Source organism: Pseudomyrmex gracilis, unplaced genomic scaffold (assembly GCF_002006095.1).
Source record: "Pseudomyrmex gracilis isolate BER0280 unplaced genomic scaffold, ASM200609v1 scaffold_93, whole genome shotgun sequence".
Classification (NCBI taxonomy): Eukaryota; Metazoa; Arthropoda; class Insecta; order Hymenoptera; family Formicidae; genus Pseudomyrmex; species Pseudomyrmex gracilis.
The window spans coordinates 299,273-321,342 of NW_018020677.1; the positions used below are offsets into that span (position 1 = coordinate 299,273).

Genomic DNA, 22,070 nt, shown 5'->3' on the forward strand with positions numbered 1-22,070 from the left:
TTACAGGCAGATCATCATATTTATGAAACAAGAAAACAAAAATGTAAAAGAATTGTACGAGAGATACGAAATAGAACGGAATATAAAGTCAAAAGCTGTGGTATATAAAATGGATAATATGAGACACATTACTTTCTTATATCATTACGGAAATGCGGAGTTCTAAAAAAAAAAAAAAAATAAATAAAACAAAACTTGAGAACGTGTGTGCGTATGTACGTATGTGAGCATACATGGCGGTTGAAAAACCGTTTATTCCAAATGATCAATTTTCACTATTTTGTTTGCATTTTTGAGACACAAATTACTCAAGAATCGCTTACTTTTTTTTTGTTAACCAAACTCGAGAGTGGTTGTCATATAATTTAATCTTACGCTATTTTCTGAATGAGGGCCTGAGCACAATAGAAAAAATATTAGGAATAGGAATTAAAAACAGAGGTTAAATGTAATGTACAATGCGAAAAAATTAAAATATAACATTTAAATGTATATAAATATAAGCCGTATATCATGTATATATATAACCATGACATACTTTCTGTATTTATATATTATATTTTTCGTTATTGTATAGTACATTTAACTTCTATTTCTAATTCTTATTCCTAATATTTTTTCTATTGTGCTCAGGCTCTCATTCACCAAATCGTGATATCCGGAATTTTTTTTCTTAGATTTACCACATATTTGTAAGTTACATTATTACGACTTTTGACTGTGAACACTCAAATTTTTATCGCGTTTTTTTTTTTAATTTTGTGTGACAATGAATGACGAATGTTGGTGCGCAAGGAATTAACCATTGACAAGGAGCTTGAGTGTGTGTCGTTATAAAGTGTGTCAGTTCAGAATATGCAATTCAAATCCATGTCATTAATATAAACAAGTTATATTTATATCAATTCAGTAGTATAAATTTTACTTTATTCAAAATCTCTAAGTTTCATTTTTCTTAAAAGCCTTCGATAAAAATTACACACCATTGAAAAAAAAAAAACTTATTTTTGCTCATAAGAGGAATGTATCTCCTAAACTTTATAAAATAAAAATAATCATATACATTAAATCTCGGAGAACGGGGTCCGGGTCATTATTGACCAGCGCGCGTTCTAACAAATTCAAGACAACACTTCATTACACGATCTGTAAATTAAAAAATTTTTCAGCCGTACTTATTTAATATTGTGCAGTAAAAGAATCATCTTTTCAACTCCCTTAATCACATCTTTGTCCCCTTTTTATAAATTCACATTTATGTACTTATGTGCGTAACTGAAAGGATCACATCTCTTGTTTGTGTAAAAATTCTTAAGTTTACATTGATATTTAGAGAAGCATGCTGCACCATCCCAATATAAGACAAAATCCTCCAAATGGCGGTATTCTCTTGAATCTCAGATCATCAGTAAAAGCAGTATAATAACAACTACCACTAAACAGTACAATTCCAGAAAGAAAAAATGTAGCAGCCTGCAATACATATGTGTGATTACCATTGGTTTTAGAGATACTTCTAGAGTTAAAAAATATAATGTTCTCTTAGTTTACCACGAATGGGTATTTGCACAGTGGTAATCCTAACAATGCCAAAGTGTGTATGAAGTGAAACCGATTTGCAGTTTCAAAGATACGACGTTTTTCTACTCCTGTCTCATCTTTGGGATAATGTCCTGCAAAAAACAAAGAATTAATGTGAATTAATAAAAACAGAATTGATACAGGTTTAAAATATAAGACAATAAATCTTTTTTTTTTACACACATGTGCAATTTCATTAAAACATTTTTATAAATATAATTTTATGCTTTATACAGACAATAATAAAATATTTAATTACTATGTGATCCTACTGCACCAAGTATCACAGCTGCAGCACCACTGATAGCTGCAAGTCTTACATATGGTCCGGTATTAGCAGCCAATTTCCATAAAGGTAGAGGTTCTGCCATTATTATATCAACTTTTGGTCTTAAACCTAGATAATTAGGTGCCTATAAAATAATATTGTTGAATTACTATATATTATTTTTCATATAAAAACATATAAATATATATTATAAATTTGTATAAATTGCAATTTATGCTGTCGACACATTATTGAGTTTTGTGCACTAATTTAGACAACTAAAAAGACAAACTAATTTTGTGCGTACGTATCAAAGATTTTATGTATTTTTCTGATCTAAACATTAACCTGTAACTCAACAAGTCCATTTTACTAAGGTTAACCGTCTATTTATTAGCAGTGCTATTTGTGTTTTGATTTTTTTTAACATACGATTTTACCATACGTTTTTTATTTAAACATGCACGTGTATTTGATTTTGTGTGTGCAAAAGCTAAAAATATTACACATACTTAGTTAAGTAGTTTATCAAAAAGTAGACGATCGCAGGTGTAAAATCTCTGTTTGTTAGTTTACACAAACAAACAGAAACATGCAACACAGCTTACCGACGCAACTGTATTCCACGCATACGAGGCAGCCCCTACACCTGTTTTTTGTATGACATTCAAAGGTACAGTAATAGCCGTGTAAACGGCGTCTTGCAAGCCCATTTTCGAGAACGTTACTATACCGAATATGTATATATGTGTATAAGCAAGCTGCAAGCAAAATGTATATTGTGCGCTGTGAAATGTATATATCACCTACCAAGAACTCTATACACTAATATTAATATGTTACTTCCGACCCGACACGCTCCGGTTAAACGAACAAAATAAAATGACGAACGAATTGACAATAACGAGCAAACTGATGAGGTAAGCGCCATCTTGGAAGATTTGCATTAAAATTTTTGAAACATCCTTTTCAAAAATTCGTTCGTAATAAAGTATATTTATTCATCGGAATAGATGAAAGGAAGCATAAACACTGTGAGCGTAGAAATTTTTGAGAATGTCATTTATTATAAATCTCTCTTCTGATGCTACAATTTGGTCTCAGTCTTTAATTAATTGTAAGAACAATTACTTAAATCTATAGGAAGCAAAGAGTGTTACTACACAAGTAAGTATTAAACGTTATTCATTTGAGACGTTGGAGTTGACGGATTTTCCCTCTCTGCTTGCATATAAAATTGCTCTCCAAACCATTCTCTATGCATCTCCAGGTAACTGCATAAATACACATTACATTATTGCTAATCTTTTGATGTGTGTATATAAAAAACAATTTTTTGATTATATTTCTTATTGATGTAAAAAGCTGTAATATATACAGTGTGTTTTTAAGTATAATAATTATTATTATTATTACCTGAGGAACATATCCAAATATTTCAAAAGTACTTTCAGTTTCTTGCTCTGTATATCTGCCGACTGGAGTAGCTCAGGTAATTTGACTAGAAGTAAAAAAAATTTACAATTATGATCTATGTTGTTAAACAAAAAAGTATGTTTATTGTAGACGTAATGAATTAGCGTATCTACAACGCTGATCCGTTACGTCTACATTGCAACTTCAGGTCCGCGTCTAAATATAAATTTTATTTACCGAATAATCTCGTTAAATGAATAGCACCGTAGTAAGTAGACGGACTTGGTGCTTTCTCAAGTTGCATTGAACCTTGAGGCATTAATCTCCATTTATTCGATTGCTGAAGTAAAGCGTTTACTTGCGCGGATGTAACAGGCGGCATTCTTAGTGTTACACCTCGCGGGCTAGAACAACGGGAACTTGTACTTGCTATGCTACTAAAACAAAACAATCACAAAAACATTATATCTAGTTTGAAAAAGCGAGGAAAATAAAACTTCATATATTATTGCAACATAATTCAAACGAATGAGGTAAATTTCCAAAAAAAGGAAAATTCGCAAAAAAAGAAAAAAGGAAAGGATGCAAAAAAAAAAAAAAAAAACTAAATTTATAAAAAAATATAAATACGATAAGAATACTTGAGATAACTTGGTTTATATACCTCGATAAATTGCCACCATCTTGCTTTCCTTCGTCGTAAGATCTCAATTGTCGGCTTTCGTCGACTGAACTTACACGACACGATCGTAACCGTCGCTTAGAACTATTTAATTTAGATGTGTTGTCTAATTCTGAATCTTGATCTTGAAAAGGTGGCAAGTGAGCATATTCTGTTTCTTCAAGTTCTTCTTTTGCGGACGTTTCTAAGTTTCTAACGAAGGAATATATAAATCAAAACATCTTTAATTGAATCTTTGAAGAAATTTTAATGTGTGTAATTAATAAAGAAAAATTTACTCGATTAAATCCTCTTTTGCGACACCAGGTCGTTCATTACTTGATGAGAAGGACTTTGGAGAAGAATATTGCTCTCTTTCTTGCCTATATAGGAGAAGATGAGGTAGTGTGAAGTCAAAATATATACGTAAGCCATCAGCAACTTCTCTACATAGATTCACATCGTTTACTGTTTTTTCTAATGTATTATTTGTTTTATTTCGTTGAGGCTTTTCTGGGATATTCGTTAACTGCGTTGTAGTAAAATGGTGTACCCAGGATTCCAAAATATTTATCACAGTAGGTTGTGCAGGCAGAACTACAAGCTGAATATAGATAATAGTGATACTAGTACTTTGTAATTTACATATAATAATTCCGGTTTTTAAAGTCAAAAGTAGTTTTATTTTAAAATACCTTGTTTTTATTTGTTATCAGGTCATGATCTTGCTCTAAAATCCGTTTCAATGTGTTACCTATATCAAGGTCAATTCCTGGCTTTATACTAGCTCCTGACTGGCTGCCTCCACCACTGTCTTCGTCGTCACTTGATTCACCCATGTAATCAGAACTACTCTCTGTATCTTCTTCTGTGTTTGCTTCCTACATGAATATATAAAACAATCCTTGAACTTTGCTTAGTTTTTATTATACAATTAAACTCTTCTATTCTTGACAAGTTGTTTTTACATTTTTTTATTTATATTTATATTGGGTTGGCCTTTTCGTATTTTAATACGAAGTTTGATTTAAAAATACGAAAAGACTTTCTGACCAACCCAATATTTGTGTCTCGTATTTACTTCTGTGTCATAATCAGCATGTTGCCCGGAACTGCCATCTTCTGAGGAACCAGTAGTGGCCGAAGTAGCTCTGCTACCACCACTCCTTGCTCGACGACGTGGTTCCTGATGCTCAGTTTCAGTTAAACGTTCTGACATCTTATGATTTCGTTTTTTGCGCTCACGGCGATATAAATAAGCGCCTCTGTTTTATTCCAATATAAAATATATTATCGCACACAGTTAATTCCTTTAGTTTAAGTAAATTAAATTTAAATACATACAGTTGAAGTTGTGCCTTCTGTGCCAAATCTCGTTGAAGTTGGCGATTTTCTTCTGTGTCTTTAAGTACATATTCTTCTGTCACACAACGGTCCCAAGACGAATTCCAACCCTTATATGATAATTATATGTAAAAATATCAATTATATTTTCTTTTACATATATATAAATACAGGATGTTCCCAGGATCTTCCGTTTAGACTGTGCCAGTATGTTCTATGAACAAAAACAAGGAAAAAAATGTTATATGAACATAGGTGTGTTAAATGTTTTTTGTTACAAAGTCATAATAAAAATCTGAAGTTTAAAAATACACAAATTTCTTAGTATTGAGCAACAATATTTAACTAATCTGTGTTTATGCAAGTTTCGTTCTTTATTTCAGATTGTTAGTTTCATTAAAGATGATCTCACATAAATTTCTTAATATTAATAACTATTATATCAGTAAGTCTTACAACTTTGTTGCAAAATTCCACAATTATTTTCAAATGAAGATTATGCAGATATCCATTTCATCTATGAATTGTGCAACGGGAGTGCTTGTGCTGCTGTGAGAGAGTATCAGCGAAGATTTCCTAATAGAAGAGCATTTTAATTTTGTTATAACTTTGTAACACAGAACATTTATGTTTAACAAAGACCTATGTTCACATATTACTTTTTTTTTCTTAGAACACAATGGCACAATCTGAATAGGAAACCTTGGACATCTTATATACATACACACACAACACGCAGTCTTGTATTATTGTTTTGATATAATTTCACACACATTGAGCTAAATATAATATTAATTGAGGTTTTATGTCTTACCTGAAAATGTATGAGATATTCCACTGCTTTTTTGCCTCTTTGATCTTTATTTACAATGACATCAAGTACCTGTAAAGTAATTTTTATTACTATGATTGTTATGCGACTTGACATGTCACTTTTGCTTAGCGTATATCGTTAATTTTTTTTAAATTGTCTTGCATTTAATTTCGATTTTTGCAAATAAGTAATTGCTTTATGCGTGTCAACAGAGCACACGTATTTATGCGCTTAGCAAAATATGTAACACTACCTTCGAGTCGTATAATACTTTTGCTTTCGTGGGATCTGGCTCGTAGCATAACACTTTTTCTCCGTCACAAAACTTCACCTTCAGTCCTCGCGTTGACACCATTGTTACAACAATATAACTAATATTTGTTTACACAAGTATTTAAAATACATAGAGGAAGAACGCTAACATAACCTAACAAACAACCACTCGGAAATATACACCCGACCGAGATCGGTGAGTATATTTAGTATTCACATTAATACGACGCGATTCAATCGAATTTCCACAAATTGTTTCAATACTAAATCAATTCGACTGTTATTTAATCAATGTTTACTTCAATGTTTTTAAAGTTCCGGTACCGTTCAGCGTCGTGTACGGCGTCATACATTTTTTCCCCTCCTGAAGTTGGATCTTTCTTGGAGCAATTTCCTACAAATACGTCATGAACCACGTGACCGATCTCGATTGTCGCATTGTCTCTTTAAAACTGAAGCAATTTCACGCGAGAGAAAAAACGGCTCCAACAACTGTGTGCTTATGAGAATTACTTGCTTGAAAAATTACAAAAAGCGATTGGAAACAATGAAAAAGAGAATAGTTGAAAAGGTGAGCAGTTTAATCAAATAAGTGTAATGTATATGCAATTATACATATAGTGCTGAGAAAGATGAAAGACGAAGGAGAGAGAGAGAGAGAGAGAGAAAAAAAATAGTTTTGCAAATATATGTGGTTGTTTTATACATTTTTTTACTTTTATTTATGTATGTATATATATATTTTTTTTCAATTTACATATATATATATTTCTCATGATCACAAAGAAGAATACATATATATTTATAGTCAGTAACGATCATATACATATATACTTCTTATTATCGTTCACATAAAGATTTTTATCGTATACTATACACGACAGGAATACTTGTATATCAATTTGTATGTTTTGCGAACGTGAAAAACATAAATGTTTCCCTTGTTCGTCTTCTCTCGTGAAGTTCTACGTGTATTTTCAATGAAAAGATTTCAATGAAAAAGGAAAAAGTATATTATTAGGTTTATTTTCTTTCCCTGCACTGGCTGCACTAGTTTACAGTCTATTTTTTCTCTTATCCATATTGGAAAGAAAAATATCAACTCCGAACTACCAGTGCAGCCAGTTCAGAGAAAGAAAATAAATTTCTTAACATTTACATACGCAGTGTTTTGCGCGTTTTGTGTGCAAAAAATTGAGAAAATGATGATTGGATTGTCGGTAAGTGACGAATGTTTGATTTGAGACGGACGTTTTAAGTGTACATTGTCGTGTGTTTAAAACAGTTTAAAACAGTTAATCTTCATTCAAACTATGGAAAACCCATCATCATCGATTGTTCCTCGTTGCCTTCATTGTTTTGTGACATCAGTTTCCTTTCTTCTATTAGATTCGTTCTCTCCTTGTCTGCTATCTCCTGTTGGCGATGAAGTCTTTCCAAAAAAGGATGGCTATGATCAAAAGATAAATTTAAAAAAAATGGCTACGATCAAAAGATACGTCACGTTTGTTACATACTTAATTGATTGTATATTGTAAGTTTGACTAACAAGTGACAGAGATTAGTCATTTACTCAGAAGTCGTTTATTTATACTTTAAAACTTATATTCTAACAATATTGATTATTATACAAATAGTTCTTGGATACTCGTTGCTCTTTAGACGATAAAGTCAAGAAACAAAAAACAATATCAAAACAGAAAACATATCACTAATACCTACAAAGATTGAAAAATTATCACTTGTTAGATATATCTTTTTGAAACGTAATATAAATTTTGAGAAATGTATCACTAAGTGATAAAATTTCTCAATCGTTGTACAATACCATGTTGTTTTTTTTGGAACTGTTGAATTTTTATGTTTATATAATTTATAATGTGTTTATATAATTTTTGTAAATTTTTCTGTAAACGTAACTAGTATGTACACAACAATTTGCTTCGCGAGAGAAGAAGAAACGGCTGATCAGCCTACTCGCGGCAGCAGGAAAAAGCGTAGCGTATCAACAATAGAATCTCTGTCTCTTCTCGCGAAGAGGATTGTTGAAAACTTTCGTACGTCTAAAGTTACCGCGATTCGCGATAGAACAAAAAAAAAAACATTTTTGTACATGAATTATTGACTCTCAGTCGATAGAGCGCGTTCGCAAAATCGAAAACTGTATTTTCGAAAATTCTACTTTCAGTTCGTGTAAACTAATAATAAACATGTCAGTCTGTCGGTGAAAAACTTATTTTCACTGAAAAACACACGTACAACGGAGATCATATGTTGCATTAATGAATAAAAAATACTTGACAAGAAAGGAGTTGCGAATTTGTGCGAATGTATTTTACCGATTGGAAGTAGATTTGCATGTAGAAAGTTTTATTTTTTCTAACGTGAATTGCAGCCGTTTTAAGCGATTTAAATTTGTGTAAATCAACTTACGTAAGCACACGCTGAAGTAAAATATATTACAAAAAATTTTTATTAATCTGATGGAGTTTTATCTTTAAGCTAAAAGAAGAGCAAATGAAAGAGAAGAGAGATGCTGTAAATTCGATCTGATGCAAAATTCCAACAAGATCGGATGAAATATACGTAATCTAATTTTGTCGTACTTTGTCATTTTTAGAATTTGTGGAATACTCACTCCTCTGGTAATTTTTCTTGAAATCTTTCTTTCATCATTATTATCAGAGCTTCCTCGGGAGTCATATCCTCCGAAATGATCCTCGGAAACAATCTTGAGACATATCTCTTGCCGAATCCGATTGCTGTGGACATTTGGTTTGGTTTAAAACCGCACGAGTCTCTCAGCTTCGTACGATGTTTTAAAAAGACGTTTCTCGGTTTCAAAGTAAAAAATCTTTGCAAATTCCTGATGTCTTCGGCTGTCGTCAGGATGAACAACCCCGTCACAAAAACGAACATGGCTAATGTCGCACGCATGATTTCCTGACGTAAGAAGAAAACGACATATGGAGGACATATAATTCATCGAACGCGCGACATCGAATCAGCATAAATTATAATATTGTGAGTTACACCACATTATTGAGCGATCGTTAAGAACGAACTGTTTCTTCGCAAAATGTAAATTTGTTAATTGTGCTTAAATAATTGATTCAACATATTGTCATTTCTTGTGATTTCTGAACGCGGAACGCGAAGATTTTCTTGCGAGATTTTGCAAAACGTCGAAGTACTTGTGTACTACTTATAATTATTTCTATTGATGTGCATGCATATACGCAATATCTTGTGCAACACTTATAACACATCTATCTTAATTTGATAAATTTTTATACTTACGGGACGATGTGTGCGCGGCGCGCAACAGAAATTGATTTTATGTGTTATAAATATAAAAAATAGAAAAAAAAGTTATAAACGCGACTGTTTATTAAAATGGAAAAAAATACTAATATAATCGGTATGACATATAATAAGATTCGCGTAAACTCTCACAGAGAGACGAACTATTATATGTGCGGCGCGTTATTTGTTTTTTCTGCTGCTGCCTTCTTCTTTTTGACGGCTCCAAAACGACTCATAGCTGTTCAAAACTTTGTTTCCAAGAAATCTCGCACACGGTTTCCTCGAAAACAAGTACAAGCAAACAATATTGCTCATCTGTGAACAGCTGATTGGCTAAACACAAGTATACGTAGCCTTCCGAGCCATACCAAACTCTCGCGACAAATAATATTTATCTGTTTTTTTTTTTTTAAAATAACGACAATTTTTTTACGAAAAATAATATACGCGATTTTATTTATACATACTTACGTGCTTTAGTATATATTTTAAAAGATATACTGTAAAAAATAAAATGTATATCTGCGCGCATATTAAAATTAATTGAGTAGAAGAAAGTCGCCGATATATTAGTTTGATTTTGATAGACATCTCTTGTTATAAAAAATGATTTCGATCTCGTAACAAATATACGCACTTTGTTTCGAAGAACAACTCAGTGTAATAGTCGAGGGTAGACACGTTTACAGCCAAAGTTCTATAAAAGATTGCCCCATGGACTGCTCGTCGCAAAGTCATACCGATGTTCGGTTATCGATATTGCTCTCAATAAAAATTTCCGGCTTCTGATTAGCCGATTCAGTGTCAACGCTGTCAACGAGAAAAACACAGTGTCCTATCAAAAGTCACTAATCAAACAATTAATCAAAGTTATTTCACGTATCTTCTTCTTGTTTATTATTAATTTTAATTTTCATTTCACGTATTTTGAAGATAAAAGCCAAAGTACTATAGAAAAATGAAAATAGTTTACTTGAAGAATAGAGTTTGGACATTTTCAAGAGAAAAGATGAGTTTTAGGTCGAGTATAAAATATTATTTATAGACTTTCCGACGTGTAAACTTCGATGTAACAATTACGAAATTAAATTAGCGATTGCTCTTTAAGAGACGCAAAACTTACTCTAAAAAATTTAATTAAACTTAAAAAATACCCAACGCAATTTATCTCATGGTGCAACTTTACGTGCGCTACACAACGAACGATCGTCCAAACTACGCAATTGAGACTTTTTTTCTGCGGGCGATATTGGTTTAAAAACGCGACAAATCCAGATATGAAAAAAATTTGTTGGAAAGATGTCGACTTGATCCGTACGTGTCGAGAACTGGGTTTCGAGAAAGCGTTTCTCGTCGTTTTGTACACAGCCGCCGACGTCGGCGTCGCGACCGCCGGCGACGCCGTCCTAGCCGCCGTCGACGCCGACGAAACGTATTTTACGTTAATTTCTCAAATGTGTCCAATCCAATCGATATTTTATTGTCGCGCTGAAATCTCCGGTGATGAGATGGCCGCAAATTACATTCCGTAAAATCGCATTTAAATGCATAACACGACGACGTGTGTAAATAGGCGCCGAAACCGCCGTCGTCCTACCGCCACCGCCGTCGTTGTACGTCATCATGTCTAGCCGCCAATGCGTATCTGAAATTTCCCTGCAGTATTTAGCGATACTCCCTCTGAGGACGTTTTTCGTGATGACAATACCACACCCAGGCTTTTTATCTAATTTATACGGCAAGCCTTGCTCGATCGCACTTCTACGAAAATGCTCACGTCAGAACGATTAATTTAAAAATAAAAATTGAAGCGCATTCAATTAAACAAATGGTTAAATAATTAAATAGTAGTTTGTTGAGTCCCTCGGTTTGTTTTCAGACAACACGATATTTTCGAAAAATAAGAGAATTAATTTTTTTCCATCTTTTTGTTTTATTTACACAAAATATAAATTTTTACATGTTTTTACACATATATATGTATTTTATATATATATATATAATAATGTAAAATAATTTTACAATATATATATATACGCGTAACATTTTCAATCATAATATTATTTTGTCAGTTTAACAAGAAAGTGGTCTAAAATGACGACGGGTATTTCCTTGAGAATAAGAGAGCGCGGAATGCCAGAATATTTTACAAACAATTCCAGAAAGTGAAGATTAGTGGCTGCTTCAGTTTCAGCATCGCTTCCTGGTTTTATACTAAAAACAAAAGAAAGAAGAAAGATGAAACATTTTTGTTAACGACACGTTTACGTGTAATATTGAGAATATATAAAGGATATTCTCACCTTTCCATAGTGACAAATGACAGAATGTACATGCTAAGATATTTCACGTAACGATTCATCACAGAAACATGAAATTGTCGAAGAATTGTTTGTATACCTATCACAAACACTACAGCATCAACGGGATCTTGATACTTCTTGCTTAAAAGACTCGCTAAAACAACGAAGAAAAATAAAATATATATTGTCATATATAATTTTTTAAATATTTTTATATACGTATGATAAATACCTATAGATTTGCAATAATATAATTTATTTAACTGCGAAGCTGTAAACAAGAATATAACAAGCGCTATATTGTCTATCCTTGGAGGTTTTATATAAACTTTGTTATGCGGATCACTGATGCCAGCCCAGTCTAATCGCACGCTGAGTTCGTGAAGCAATTCGCTTTTCTGCGGTTCAGTTTCGTTACTGTTATCCTTCTTTGCGATCTCGCATAAAATCGCTCTATGTAGAAAACGAAAAAATGAAACGGGAAATCGAAAAATTTATTCCCATATACATAAATTTTCACATACGTGTTTAATGTTCGCAGTGCCGATTCCATGTGTTTCGCCTCGAATTTGCAAGCGGTGTTTAACTCGTATGCTATTTTTTTTCTGAGCAATTGATAATGACCTATTTTCAACATCCACTCAAGCGCTGACGACCATAATTTGCTGCCGCCGGCAGTTATCGTATTATGAAGTTTCGCGATATTACCTGAAGTGCGTGTACGAAAGTATGTAATCGAGAGACGGCAGTGTGTATATGTATAGTAATTTATATTATTGATCTTTGTTTATATACTCTTTTCCACACTGCGAGTGTTGAATTCTTTCTTACTTTTAGCGCTGTCTAAAGAACTTAGTGTAGCCTCGAAATCCTCCAAAACGGACGTCCACGTTTTGTTTCGCATATTTTTTTCTATATAATGACTCAAAGCTTCCAGTTCTATGACGATAAAAAATGATATTAATTTATCTAATCCCGCCAGTCCCGGTGTGCCTATCGTCTCTAATATCACGGAGAAGACTTTGTAACTTAACACTTCATTCTGTGTTTTAATGTCGTACCACGCTAGGGAATGTTCTATGTACACGGTAGTTCTGAAATAACAAATAATTAGGATTATTAAAAAGTCATCTAGTTTTGTTACTTTAGAGAAAATAAATCTAGATAAAAAAATATATATATATATACCGTGGATCAGTTATACGAATAAGCTCTTTGGCAAGTCTGCCCATAAACGTTAGGGAAGTATTGTCTGTCGAAATTGCGTGCCTATCTTCCTGAAATTGTCTCCATGACTTTCTTCCTGGTATCCAGGAAGAGCCTCTACGCTCTTCTTCCACCGCATTGTTCATAATATACGTGATCTAAGGATTTATATATAAAAATACATGTGTATATCATAGTGTGTGTGTGTGTGTGTGAGATGATGATCAAAACATATATATGCGTGTAATTTGAGAAGTACTGTAATTCTCTTACTTCTTCGTGCCATATCTTCAAACTGTTTATATTAATATAATCCTGAATATATTGAAAAGACTTTCTGTACCCATCCATGATCGAGGACAAATTAGACAATTTTTGTAGAAGAGATGTCTGAAGAAAAATATTTGCCAATTTATCCAGCCGTGCACGTTATCTCTTGAAACAAAGTTATCTCGTTTATTAAAACTCACTTTCGACTTCTGATCGAAATTTAAGCCGTTTTGTAATGCCAGAGTAACTTTCTTAACAAGTTCCTGACGTATACCATCCTCCAAGAGACGATGCGAATCAACTCTTAAAACTCCCAAAGAAACACTTCTGAGTGACAAAACGCCCTTTGTAAAAACTGACACGGAATACGTTAATTTGGCCATCTATTAGAAAAAAAGTGAGATTAATTCAAATTAATTTGATCATACAGCAACACAAAAAGAATCGAGCAAAATTATACCTGCAGTCTATCATCCGGTTGCGCGTAATCCTTGAGTTTATCTTTGGGCAGTTTGGTCGGAATTTCCTTAAATGCATTTGTCTCGAGATGGACTATCTGCGCCAACAATCCGAACACAGTTTCGGGTATAATTTGCAAAACACGTCTAGCGTATCCTTCCAATTCTCTACTGTAGTACTGAGACACCGAGGATAAATCCGCGCTTCGTGCTTGGTTTACTCGCAGCAACGGAGTTTCCAATGCTGATGCCATCTTAAAACATCCGCATATATAAGTTACGAAAAACGTACAACTGTATACTTAAAATTGTATAACGTTCAACTATATTTGTACTTTGAGAAAGAGAGCTTTTAGTTTGATGACAGTTGGCGGATTTCCCTTTATGCTCTCTTGCATCACATCGACAAAAGATTCCATAATGTTCCACGCGTAACAACAATCTGTCACGATGTTCAAGCTTATCATTATATCTTCAGATATGCTACCTGTACGCAACATATTCCGTAAGGTCTCGCGTGTATCGGCCAGATATTGCGAAATATGTAGATTATTCTCTAACTGATGAAATTCTGAAAACATTGTAAATACATAAGTTTAAATATTATATCATTGTATATGACGGATCTCTATCGTAGAAAAGATGTTCCATTAGCTTTGCTTGTTCTCACCATGAACTTGTTCCAATGCTTGCAGTAACTGCACTATTTTTCTCCCATCTTCCTGCTTCAACGAATCAATGTGCTTGCTTATTTCCATGAACCACGTGTAAAGATTTTGGTTTTTATCGATCCCGTCGAGAGGTTTAGCGCCATCGAAGATTTGTGCAAGATCAGTTATACGTTCAACGCATATTTCTTTATCCTTCAACCACTTGGCTTCTTTTCCAAGTAATAACTAATATAAGAGTCACGATTACAACAATGCATTGTTTTTTAATTTACGTAAATATTAAAACACAATGTAACGTCGAATGATCTTAAACGTACATCTTTATACATCTGCTTAACATCTTGTTCGATTTGAGCAGTGCTTAATAACAATCGAAGGCAGTTTGCTGTGGTATATTTGCTCTCGGTCACGACCAACTGACGCAGACTACGCGAACGCTTCGAATCTTCCAATGTTATCGTAGGCGTAGCTGTGTGCAGAAGAATCCAATGTAACGTAACATTACATTCCCTCACTAATTTGACCAAAGAACCCGTGTCATTTTCGTCCAGTGTGCCTGCCAATTGTACTTCTTCGTTTTTGCGTATGAGTTTCTGAAATATTTTCTTTAATGAAGCAAGTTTTAAACGCTAAATCTATTTTGTCTTTTAATTTTATGTATCGTGATTTAATGTATCGAAAAATGTAAAAATTTTATCAAGAGAGAACTATCGTTATCCTGCCAGTATTGCAACAGTATTCACTACAACTATATAAAAGTTACTAAAGTTTTCTATTTTTTTTCTAATTAATATCTTTATTGTACGATTAATTTCAGATCGATGAAATCTTACTTACATCCAGTTTTGCTCCATACTTTTGCGCAATCCCTTTTACATTTGAATTTTCAAGTGTGTTATTCAATGCTGTTCGCGCAGCTTTATACGGTAACCACCAGTCGCACAGATTGATCACCGTTCCCATATAAATACTAATTACCCAATTATCGGGAAAGAATCTGTCCACTATTTCTCTCATGATAGCAGTTTGTGTGTGTAATACAGCCGACTTGAACGATAAAATTATAACTAGCATTGACGCTTGTGTAGCTACAGCAGTAGTGCGATGTTCTGGATGAGGAAATGCAAGTGTCTGATTGTAAATCTCATCCGAACGCAATCGACCGATAACAAGATCTATCAAAAAATCTCGCAGAGGTACTCTTCTGCAAAGAAATATATATTTTGTCGTTTTAGATATTTCGAATCAATTGTAAGAGATTGTTCTTTTCACATTACATTACATACTTGAAATATTCCTCGGGATAATTAGCCGGTCTCTTGGACAATGTTCTCATATATCCTGTTGAACGAAGCAACATACATACATCGTCCACTCTTGTTGAGGAAGATCGTTGTGCATTATACCGATAGTAAGATACAAGTAATCTTTCACGTATTCGTCCTTCAAAGTGATAATCAACCAATAATAGCATGACACCATATAAGTATACAGCTTCACACTGCAAAAAGATAAATTCTATACATATACACATAATCTTCTCAATATACTCTGACATATCATCAAATTATAAACAATATTCTGAAGAAAAAAAGAAAGTATACCATTAACTGTTTTCCCTCTTCGTTGAACATAATAGAATCTAATGACTGATGTATATAAACTCCATCTCCTAACTCATCAATATAAAAATTCAGATCAGTAACATACTTGTGTATACTTTCAAAAGCTAAGTAAAATCTGGCAAGTATGTCTGAAAAATTATTTCGAAGCTCTTCATCTGTCTCTTGGAGAGTCTGAAAAAAATATATGTAGTTCTATTATGTGTTTTATCTCTTATGTAAGTAGAGATAAAAAATTTTTAACATTTACCGGATCATCTTCTATTTTTTGCTCATAAGCACTAGCTGCTTTGAAATATGCAAAATCAATTATAATCGATCCATACTTCTGTATCAGCTGTTTTGAATCCAAGCTATAAGAAGTGTAAAGAAATAATTAATTAATCTTTTAAAAAGTGCAAAAAACATGTTTTATCACATACATATGGTAATAGAATCAAAAATATCAATAAATGTGTACATATTTACTGCAATACTATATACACATATGATTCAAAAAAAGTTGATTGTTGACAAACTGACCTAAAAACTGGCGGCACATAATCCTTTAAACGCATTAGTTCAGCTATAATAGCATTTCCACGAGATACCAGTTTCAATAAATTTTGTCCGCAAATATTATTAGTTGCCAAAAAATCGCCCATTTTTCAGAATAATAATTTTAATTATTATCCGCTAAAAAAAAATACATGTGTGTGTCTGTAATGTCCAGATATTTGACATTTGCCACAGACATCTGATTTCTTGAAGGGAGTGTTGATAATTCTGAGAAGTCCCTACGTTTCTGTATCGAAGTTGGCGATCCTTTTCAAACCATATTAAATACTAGCACTTCCACACATGTCACCTAGAACTATTTTCAATACATATAGCAGCCACCAGGCCGCCAGCAATGTTACAACAGTAATTTACGCTTTCATTGGTCAATAATACATTAATGAGCATGCTTATTGGTTTGTGGATGCCATTTTTTTTTAACACTCGAGAGTGCCTCTTTCTCTCTATCTCTCTCTCTCTCTGTGTGCTTGTGTGCGTGATGTGCTTGCAGTGCTCGAATATTGCAATATGTATTGCACACAGAGAGTTGTATACGTACGTACGCGTAAAAATTTTGTAAACGGCACAAAAATTATATAAAATGCTAAGTTTATTCGTACATTTTTACTTTTATGATGTTCTGAGAAAATAATTCCTGAATGTGGCAACAAAAACGAATGTAATTTTGATCAATTTTCTCTCATGTGTCGTCAAATTTCACAGCAGCGGTGAACTTTTCTTCTTGTAAAAAGGATTTTATGAATATTTTGAGATTACCCGTGAAGACTGATGCTTCGTTTAGAATTACCGATCAATATCGGTAAAGTAAGGTTTCTTGTATTAATTCAATAACACATCTTAGTGCAGCCCGGTTGCTTGTGCTAGAATGGAGGTAGGTTTCGAATATGAAAAAGATTAACAATCTGCATTAATAATTTGACAATTAATGTGGAAAATACAAAATTCACATGTTAAAATTATATCTAAGATTGTGAATATTAAAAACTAATTTAGTATTAGTATAAAACTTTCCAAATAGAGGACACTCCTGATATTTCTCTTGTGTCTGTAGACATTTTTGAAAATTACTTAAATAAAAATATGTTTATTTTTTGCAGCCACAAAGTACTAAAGTTCCTTTGCCACTAGAACCTATAAAGTCAAATCAAATTGAAGATAGACGCTTGTGGGTAGGCAATTTAGATTTAAGAATTAATGAGTAAGTATTTATATATATTTAATATTTTGTTTCTTAAATATAACAGATTTTCTTATATAACAAACAATATTTAAAACAAATCAAGAAACAAATGTTCAAGAATTATGATTTTAATTAAATAAAACTTGCTGTTATATAATTTTTGCTATAAAAATTTTCAAAAAAACTAACTCTTTTTTTCTCAACTGGTACCAACTCCTAAAACTCGTCCAAAAATACGGCACAATCGAAAAGTTCGATCTACTTTTTCATCGATCTGGGCCTCAAGCTGGTCAACCGAGAGGATATGCATTTGTTACCTATACAACTATCGAAGATGCCAAAACAGCAAAAGATGCTTTACACAACTTGAAAGTCGGAGCAAAGAATGTTATTGTTAGATGGGCACACAGTGTTACTGAGGTATTTAAGATGTTTAATATATTCTCATGTGTTATGCATTTAATTGCTCATTAAAAGTAAAATTTTTTTGTATAAATCTCTCTTATGCATTATGCAACACATTGTTATAAGAGCTTATATAATTTGTATTTGTTAAAAATATTTTATTTAGTCGGACATGGATAAGCCAAAGCCAAAAATAGATATTCCCGCCTTAGCTGGTGCAAAGAAAGAAGATAAAAAAATAAGGTAATAGCATTCTTCCAAATATGTAATAATTAGAAAGGAAGTTGTGGATACACTTTTTTTTATATGAACACAATTTGTCACAGTCGTGAAACAGCAATTCAAGCGATAGAAGCAAAACTCAAGCTAATGAAGGAATCAGAAGAGGAATTCGAGCTGAATAAACCATTAGAAGGATCGCCAATTATACATCTATATCAGAAAGCAGAAAATCAAAAACCGTCCACCTCCACGCGTTATCATAATCGTGGTAACTACCACCATTATAACAAACCATACAGTCGTCATAAACCGAGAAGATAATTTACTTATATAAGAAATTCTTTTTATATAATTTTTTATTTATTGAATACGATTCATTTTTTCTCGTATTTTTCTCTCTTTCATATTCACACATAAAATTTATATTTATAATAATTCTACATTTGTGCTTTGTGTTACACATTTTTATTCCGTATTAAAATTTTATTTGCAATATTTATATAAACAATTTGTATGTGATTACTACACTTTGTATGTAAGTAATTACATTGGTTTCTTTACAAAACAAGAAAATTGTTACTTCAAAATGTCAGCAATATAATATCGAATATATACATCAATGTGTGTATGTGTGTATTTTCATAAAACAGGAATCTTTTTTATAATAAATGTGCAAAGTATGTGTGACAACTGCATTGGAACAAGATACATAACATACAAATTACTTCCATTATCTTAGGTTTAGAAACATTTAATACATGTACAATTATAATACAAGAACTTTTAACTAAATAACTATGTCTATTCTTTATTCTGAAGTTGTTCAACTTTGTACTTGCCACGCATGTGATATGGCAAAGGCACTACACCGGGACACGGCACTTGTCCTGGTATGTGACATATACAATTCTTTTCACATCCTACTCCGAAATTTGCTGGATTCTGTTTTTGTTCTTTAGCTATAGCTTCTTTTATCAATGTCTCCTCTGATTTTCCAATTACTTTTACGAGATGTTCAAGAATTTCATCTTTAGACTTATTATCTGCATCTATCAACATTGTCCTTCCATCCTCTGTAAATATATATGTAAATATAAGTACAGAACTTTATATAATATTATTATCCTACTCATATTCAGTAAATGAACAGATATGATATAGTTGAAGTTTTAATTACCATAATAGCATTTTATGAATGGTGATGGTGTTAGATTTTTGAAGGTAACCACTTGTACAGTTGGATTTTTGTACTGTAACTGCGGTAAGTGCCAAAATACAAACTCTCTGTAAAAAAAAATTAAAGAGAAATCAAATTATATTGAGGCTTCAACACTTGGTTGATATAAATTTATAATCTATATCTAAACATAATCTGGAACTTTACCTTGTGCCTTTGTGATGCCTTCCATGCGAATTATAATTTATAGACAATATTTGTATCTTATCCTTCAGGACTAACCGACCGGAAGCTAAATACTGCACTGTGCGTCGCACAGGCTCTTTACCTATCATAAAAGGCATCTTGCGTGATTTTATTTATTGTTTATTCGTACACAGCGAATTTATGCTGTTGAAGACAGGTTACGAACCGTTACACCATCGTGAAATTAGAGAATAGCACTTTGCACTCAAAGTGAAATAGACATATGTAAATGACTGCGTTAAAGAAGGAAACAGAAGAGAGAAAGTGCAGCAAGCAAGTCACACATACCGGTTCTACCAACTGCTTGCCGATAATTTAGCTCATGCGATGTCGATACGTAAGCGATTTGTTTCTGCTCTTATACCGGCTCGATAAATTGCATGTGCTTTGATTTCTTTTTTTTTCCCTTTCTCCTTCTTACGTGTCCTTACGCGCCTTCGTTATCTATACCAATCGCGTGGGCCAGCTGTGTTTGTCCGTGTTTTGCCTGAGGGTGAGCTTTTCGATACTGTCATTCGTCTTTTTTATTTTATTGTATAAACTTGATATACTGATACAGAAATTGCGAATTATATCTGTAACTTGCAAAGTACAAGTGTTTTTTTCTTTCTATACATATATATATATATATTAATTAATTTTTCCTTTTTATCTGAATAAATCTGATGCAACCCTGAGACCATATGGCAAAACCAATATACAATTTGTAACGTTGTTGTAACTTCCAGAAGTGTTGAAAAATTCTGTGATATCAAAATGTCAACTAATATGAAGGCAAAAGAGATACGACAAGCTTACATTGACTTTTTCAAGAGTAAAGGTCACGAATATGTGCATTCAAGCTCCACAATACCTCACGATGATCCTACTTTGCTTTTCACAAATGCTGGAATGAATCAGGTATTGACACACATTCTTATACTAAATTTTTATTTATTTTATTATGTATTTTGTAAAATTCATTGATTTTGTTTTTTTTTTGTAAATTTGCATTTCAGTTTAAACCAATATTCTTAGGAACAGTGGACCCTAACAGTGATATGGCAAAATGGGTGCGTGTGGTGAATAGTCAGAAATGCATCAGAGCTGGTGGTAAGCACAATGATCTAGATGATGTTGGTAAAGACGTTTATCATCATACTTTCTTTGAAATGATGGGAAATTGGTCTTTTGGAGATTATTTTAAGGTGATTTTTGTCTTAACTGTGTGATAATTTGTTGTTTTAAATTTCTTTGTAATATTCTAAATATCAAAAAAAAATTATTGTATATCTGTTTAGAAAGAGATATGTACTTGGGCTTGGGAATTCTTAACAGATGTATTAAAACTATCATCTGATAGATTGTATGTGACATACTTTGGAGGTGATGAGAAGAATGGATTGGCTCCAGATATTGAGTGCAAAGAATTATGGCTTTCTTTAGGGTACTTTTTTTACTTATTTGATTTATAAATGTTTGATAAGAATTTATTTAATTTTTTATATAAATTGTTTTATATAATTGTTTAATTTGAATTTTATAATTTTTCAATATACATTCTTTTTAATTCTGTGTTTTCAAACTATAGTCTTCTGGATTCTTTTTACTTTATAATATCTGCAGAGTTCCTGCCTCGCATGTTTTGCCAGGAAATATGAAAGACAATTTTTGGGAAATGGGTGAAACTGGTCCTTGTGGACCATGCAGTGAACTACATTATGATCGTATTGGTGGTAGAGAGGCAGCTCATCTTGTAAACATGGATGATCCTGACGTATTGGAAATATGGAATCTTGTGTTCATTCAATACAATAGGTAGGTTTTATACATATAAAGAGAATATCCTCCCATTCGCTTTATTCCTACCAGAAAAAGCGTGTGCAAATAATCAGAATCGATTCTCTATCAATCTTATATTTATAATATTATACTTTATATTGTATTATATGTATTATATACATACTACAGTAATGTCACTGACCTCCGCCGCGCGACTTTGGCGGGGTCACTAACCTCGGCCGCGCGGCCTTGGCGGGGTCACTGACCTCGGCCGCGCGGCCTTGGCGGGGTCACTGACCTCAGCCGCGCGGCCTTGGCGGGGTCACTG

General features: G+C 32.8%; 7 protein-coding genes across 12 annotated transcripts in view; 2 read left to right on the forward strand and 5 right to left on the reverse strand.

The window, feature by feature from the left end:
- Positions 1 to 581: 581 nt before the first annotated feature.
- On the reverse strand, positions 582 to 2,720 carry LOC109855598 (transmembrane protein 256 homolog). Of its 2 annotated transcripts, XM_020430041.1 has the most exons (5): positions 2,458 to 2,720; positions 1,841 to 1,994; positions 1,552 to 1,673; positions 1,322 to 1,473; positions 582 to 1,146 (listed from the first exon to the last, which is right to left on the reverse strand). In XM_020430041.1, the coding sequence occupies exons 1-4, from the start codon at positions 2,560 to 2,562 to the stop codon at positions 1,330 to 1,332; spliced, it is 525 nt and encodes a 174-aa protein (XP_020285630.1). In that variant the 5' UTR covers positions 2,563 to 2,720; the 3' UTR covers positions 582 to 1,146; positions 1,322 to 1,329. The 2 variants fall into 2 exon arrangements, with proteins under 2 accessions (XP_020285630.1, XP_020285629.1); XM_020430040.1 differs by having other exon boundaries at positions 586 to 1,473; positions 2,458 to 2,718.
- A 195-nt stretch (positions 2,721 to 2,915) lies between these two features.
- LOC109855596 (male-specific lethal 3 homolog) lies at positions 2,916 to 6,714 on the reverse strand. Of its 3 annotated transcripts, none has more exons than XM_020430039.1 (10): positions 6,338 to 6,714; positions 6,085 to 6,153; positions 5,271 to 5,380; positions 5,008 to 5,191; positions 4,622 to 4,807; positions 4,226 to 4,530; positions 3,930 to 4,139; positions 3,503 to 3,669; positions 3,266 to 3,350; positions 2,916 to 3,123 (listed from the first exon to the last, which is right to left on the reverse strand). In XM_020430039.1, the coding sequence occupies exons 1-10, from the start codon at positions 6,437 to 6,439 to the stop codon at positions 3,024 to 3,026; spliced, it is 1,518 nt and encodes a 505-aa protein (XP_020285628.1). In that variant the 5' UTR covers positions 6,440 to 6,714; the 3' UTR covers positions 2,916 to 3,023. The 3 variants fall into 3 exon arrangements, with proteins under 3 accessions (XP_020285628.1, XP_020285627.1, XP_020285626.1); XM_020430038.1 differs by having other exon boundaries at positions 2,917 to 3,123; positions 3,503 to 3,699; XM_020430037.1 differs by having other exon boundaries at positions 2,917 to 3,123; positions 3,503 to 3,702.
- Positions 6,715 to 7,135: 421 nt separating this feature from the next.
- LOC109855599 lies at positions 7,136 to 10,076 on the reverse strand. Its single transcript, XM_020430042.1, has 2 exons — positions 8,996 to 10,076; positions 7,136 to 7,807 (listed from the first exon to the last, which is right to left on the reverse strand). The coding sequence occupies exons 1-2, from the start codon at positions 9,292 to 9,294 to the stop codon at positions 7,669 to 7,671; spliced, it is 438 nt and encodes a 145-aa protein (XP_020285631.1). The 5' UTR covers positions 9,295 to 10,076; the 3' UTR covers positions 7,136 to 7,668.
- A 1,628-nt stretch (positions 10,077 to 11,704) lies between these two features.
- LOC109855620 (WASH complex subunit strumpellin) lies at positions 11,705 to 16,933 on the reverse strand. Its single transcript, XM_020430069.1, has 17 exons — positions 16,716 to 16,933; positions 16,444 to 16,546; positions 16,176 to 16,367; positions 15,858 to 16,072; positions 15,409 to 15,775; positions 14,889 to 15,164; positions 14,571 to 14,796; positions 14,236 to 14,471; positions 13,903 to 14,154; positions 13,643 to 13,825; positions 13,446 to 13,562; positions 13,155 to 13,330; positions 12,798 to 13,060; positions 12,491 to 12,674; positions 12,199 to 12,419; positions 11,967 to 12,120; positions 11,705 to 11,877 (listed from the first exon to the last, which is right to left on the reverse strand). The coding sequence occupies exons 1-17, from the start codon at positions 16,835 to 16,837 to the stop codon at positions 11,724 to 11,726; spliced, it is 3,441 nt and encodes a 1,146-aa protein (XP_020285658.1). The 5' UTR covers positions 16,838 to 16,933; the 3' UTR covers positions 11,705 to 11,723.
- A 228-nt stretch (positions 16,934 to 17,161) lies between these two features.
- Positions 17,162 to 18,948, forward strand: LOC109855604 (probable RNA-binding protein 18). The gene is made up of 5 exons (XM_020430049.1): positions 17,162 to 17,622; positions 17,849 to 17,949; positions 18,138 to 18,351; positions 18,503 to 18,579; positions 18,663 to 18,948. Exons 1-5 carry the CDS (start codon positions 17,617 to 17,619, stop codon positions 18,877 to 18,879), a joined length of 615 nt encoding a protein of 204 aa, XP_020285638.1. The 5' UTR covers positions 17,162 to 17,616; the 3' UTR covers positions 18,880 to 18,948.
- A 220-nt stretch (positions 18,949 to 19,168) lies between these two features.
- On the reverse strand, positions 19,169 to 20,285 carry LOC109855608 (probable 28S ribosomal protein S25, mitochondrial). The gene is made up of 3 exons (XM_020430057.1): positions 19,943 to 20,285; positions 19,736 to 19,842; positions 19,169 to 19,631 (listed from the first exon to the last, which is right to left on the reverse strand). Exons 1-3 carry the CDS (start codon positions 20,077 to 20,079, stop codon positions 19,360 to 19,362), a joined length of 516 nt encoding a protein of 171 aa, XP_020285646.1. The 5' UTR covers positions 20,080 to 20,285; the 3' UTR covers positions 19,169 to 19,359.
- Positions 20,286 to 20,324: 39 nt separating this feature from the next.
- The window catches only part of LOC109855605 (alanine--tRNA ligase, cytoplasmic), a 5,902-nt gene continuing 4,156 nt past the window's right edge, over positions 20,325 to 22,070 (forward strand). For all 3 annotated transcript variants that reach the window (XM_020430050.1, XM_020430051.1, XM_020430052.1), the window contains exons 1-5: positions 20,325 to 20,474; positions 20,710 to 20,881; positions 20,980 to 21,168; positions 21,262 to 21,407; positions 21,587 to 21,778. In XM_020430050.1, the coding sequence (XP_020285639.1) occupies positions 20,738 to 20,881; positions 20,980 to 21,168; positions 21,262 to 21,407; positions 21,587 to 21,778 (671 nt within the window). In that variant the 5' untranslated portion in view covers positions 20,325 to 20,474; positions 20,710 to 20,737. The remainder of the gene's footprint in view (positions 20,475 to 20,709; positions 20,882 to 20,979; positions 21,169 to 21,261; positions 21,408 to 21,586; positions 21,779 to 22,070) is intronic.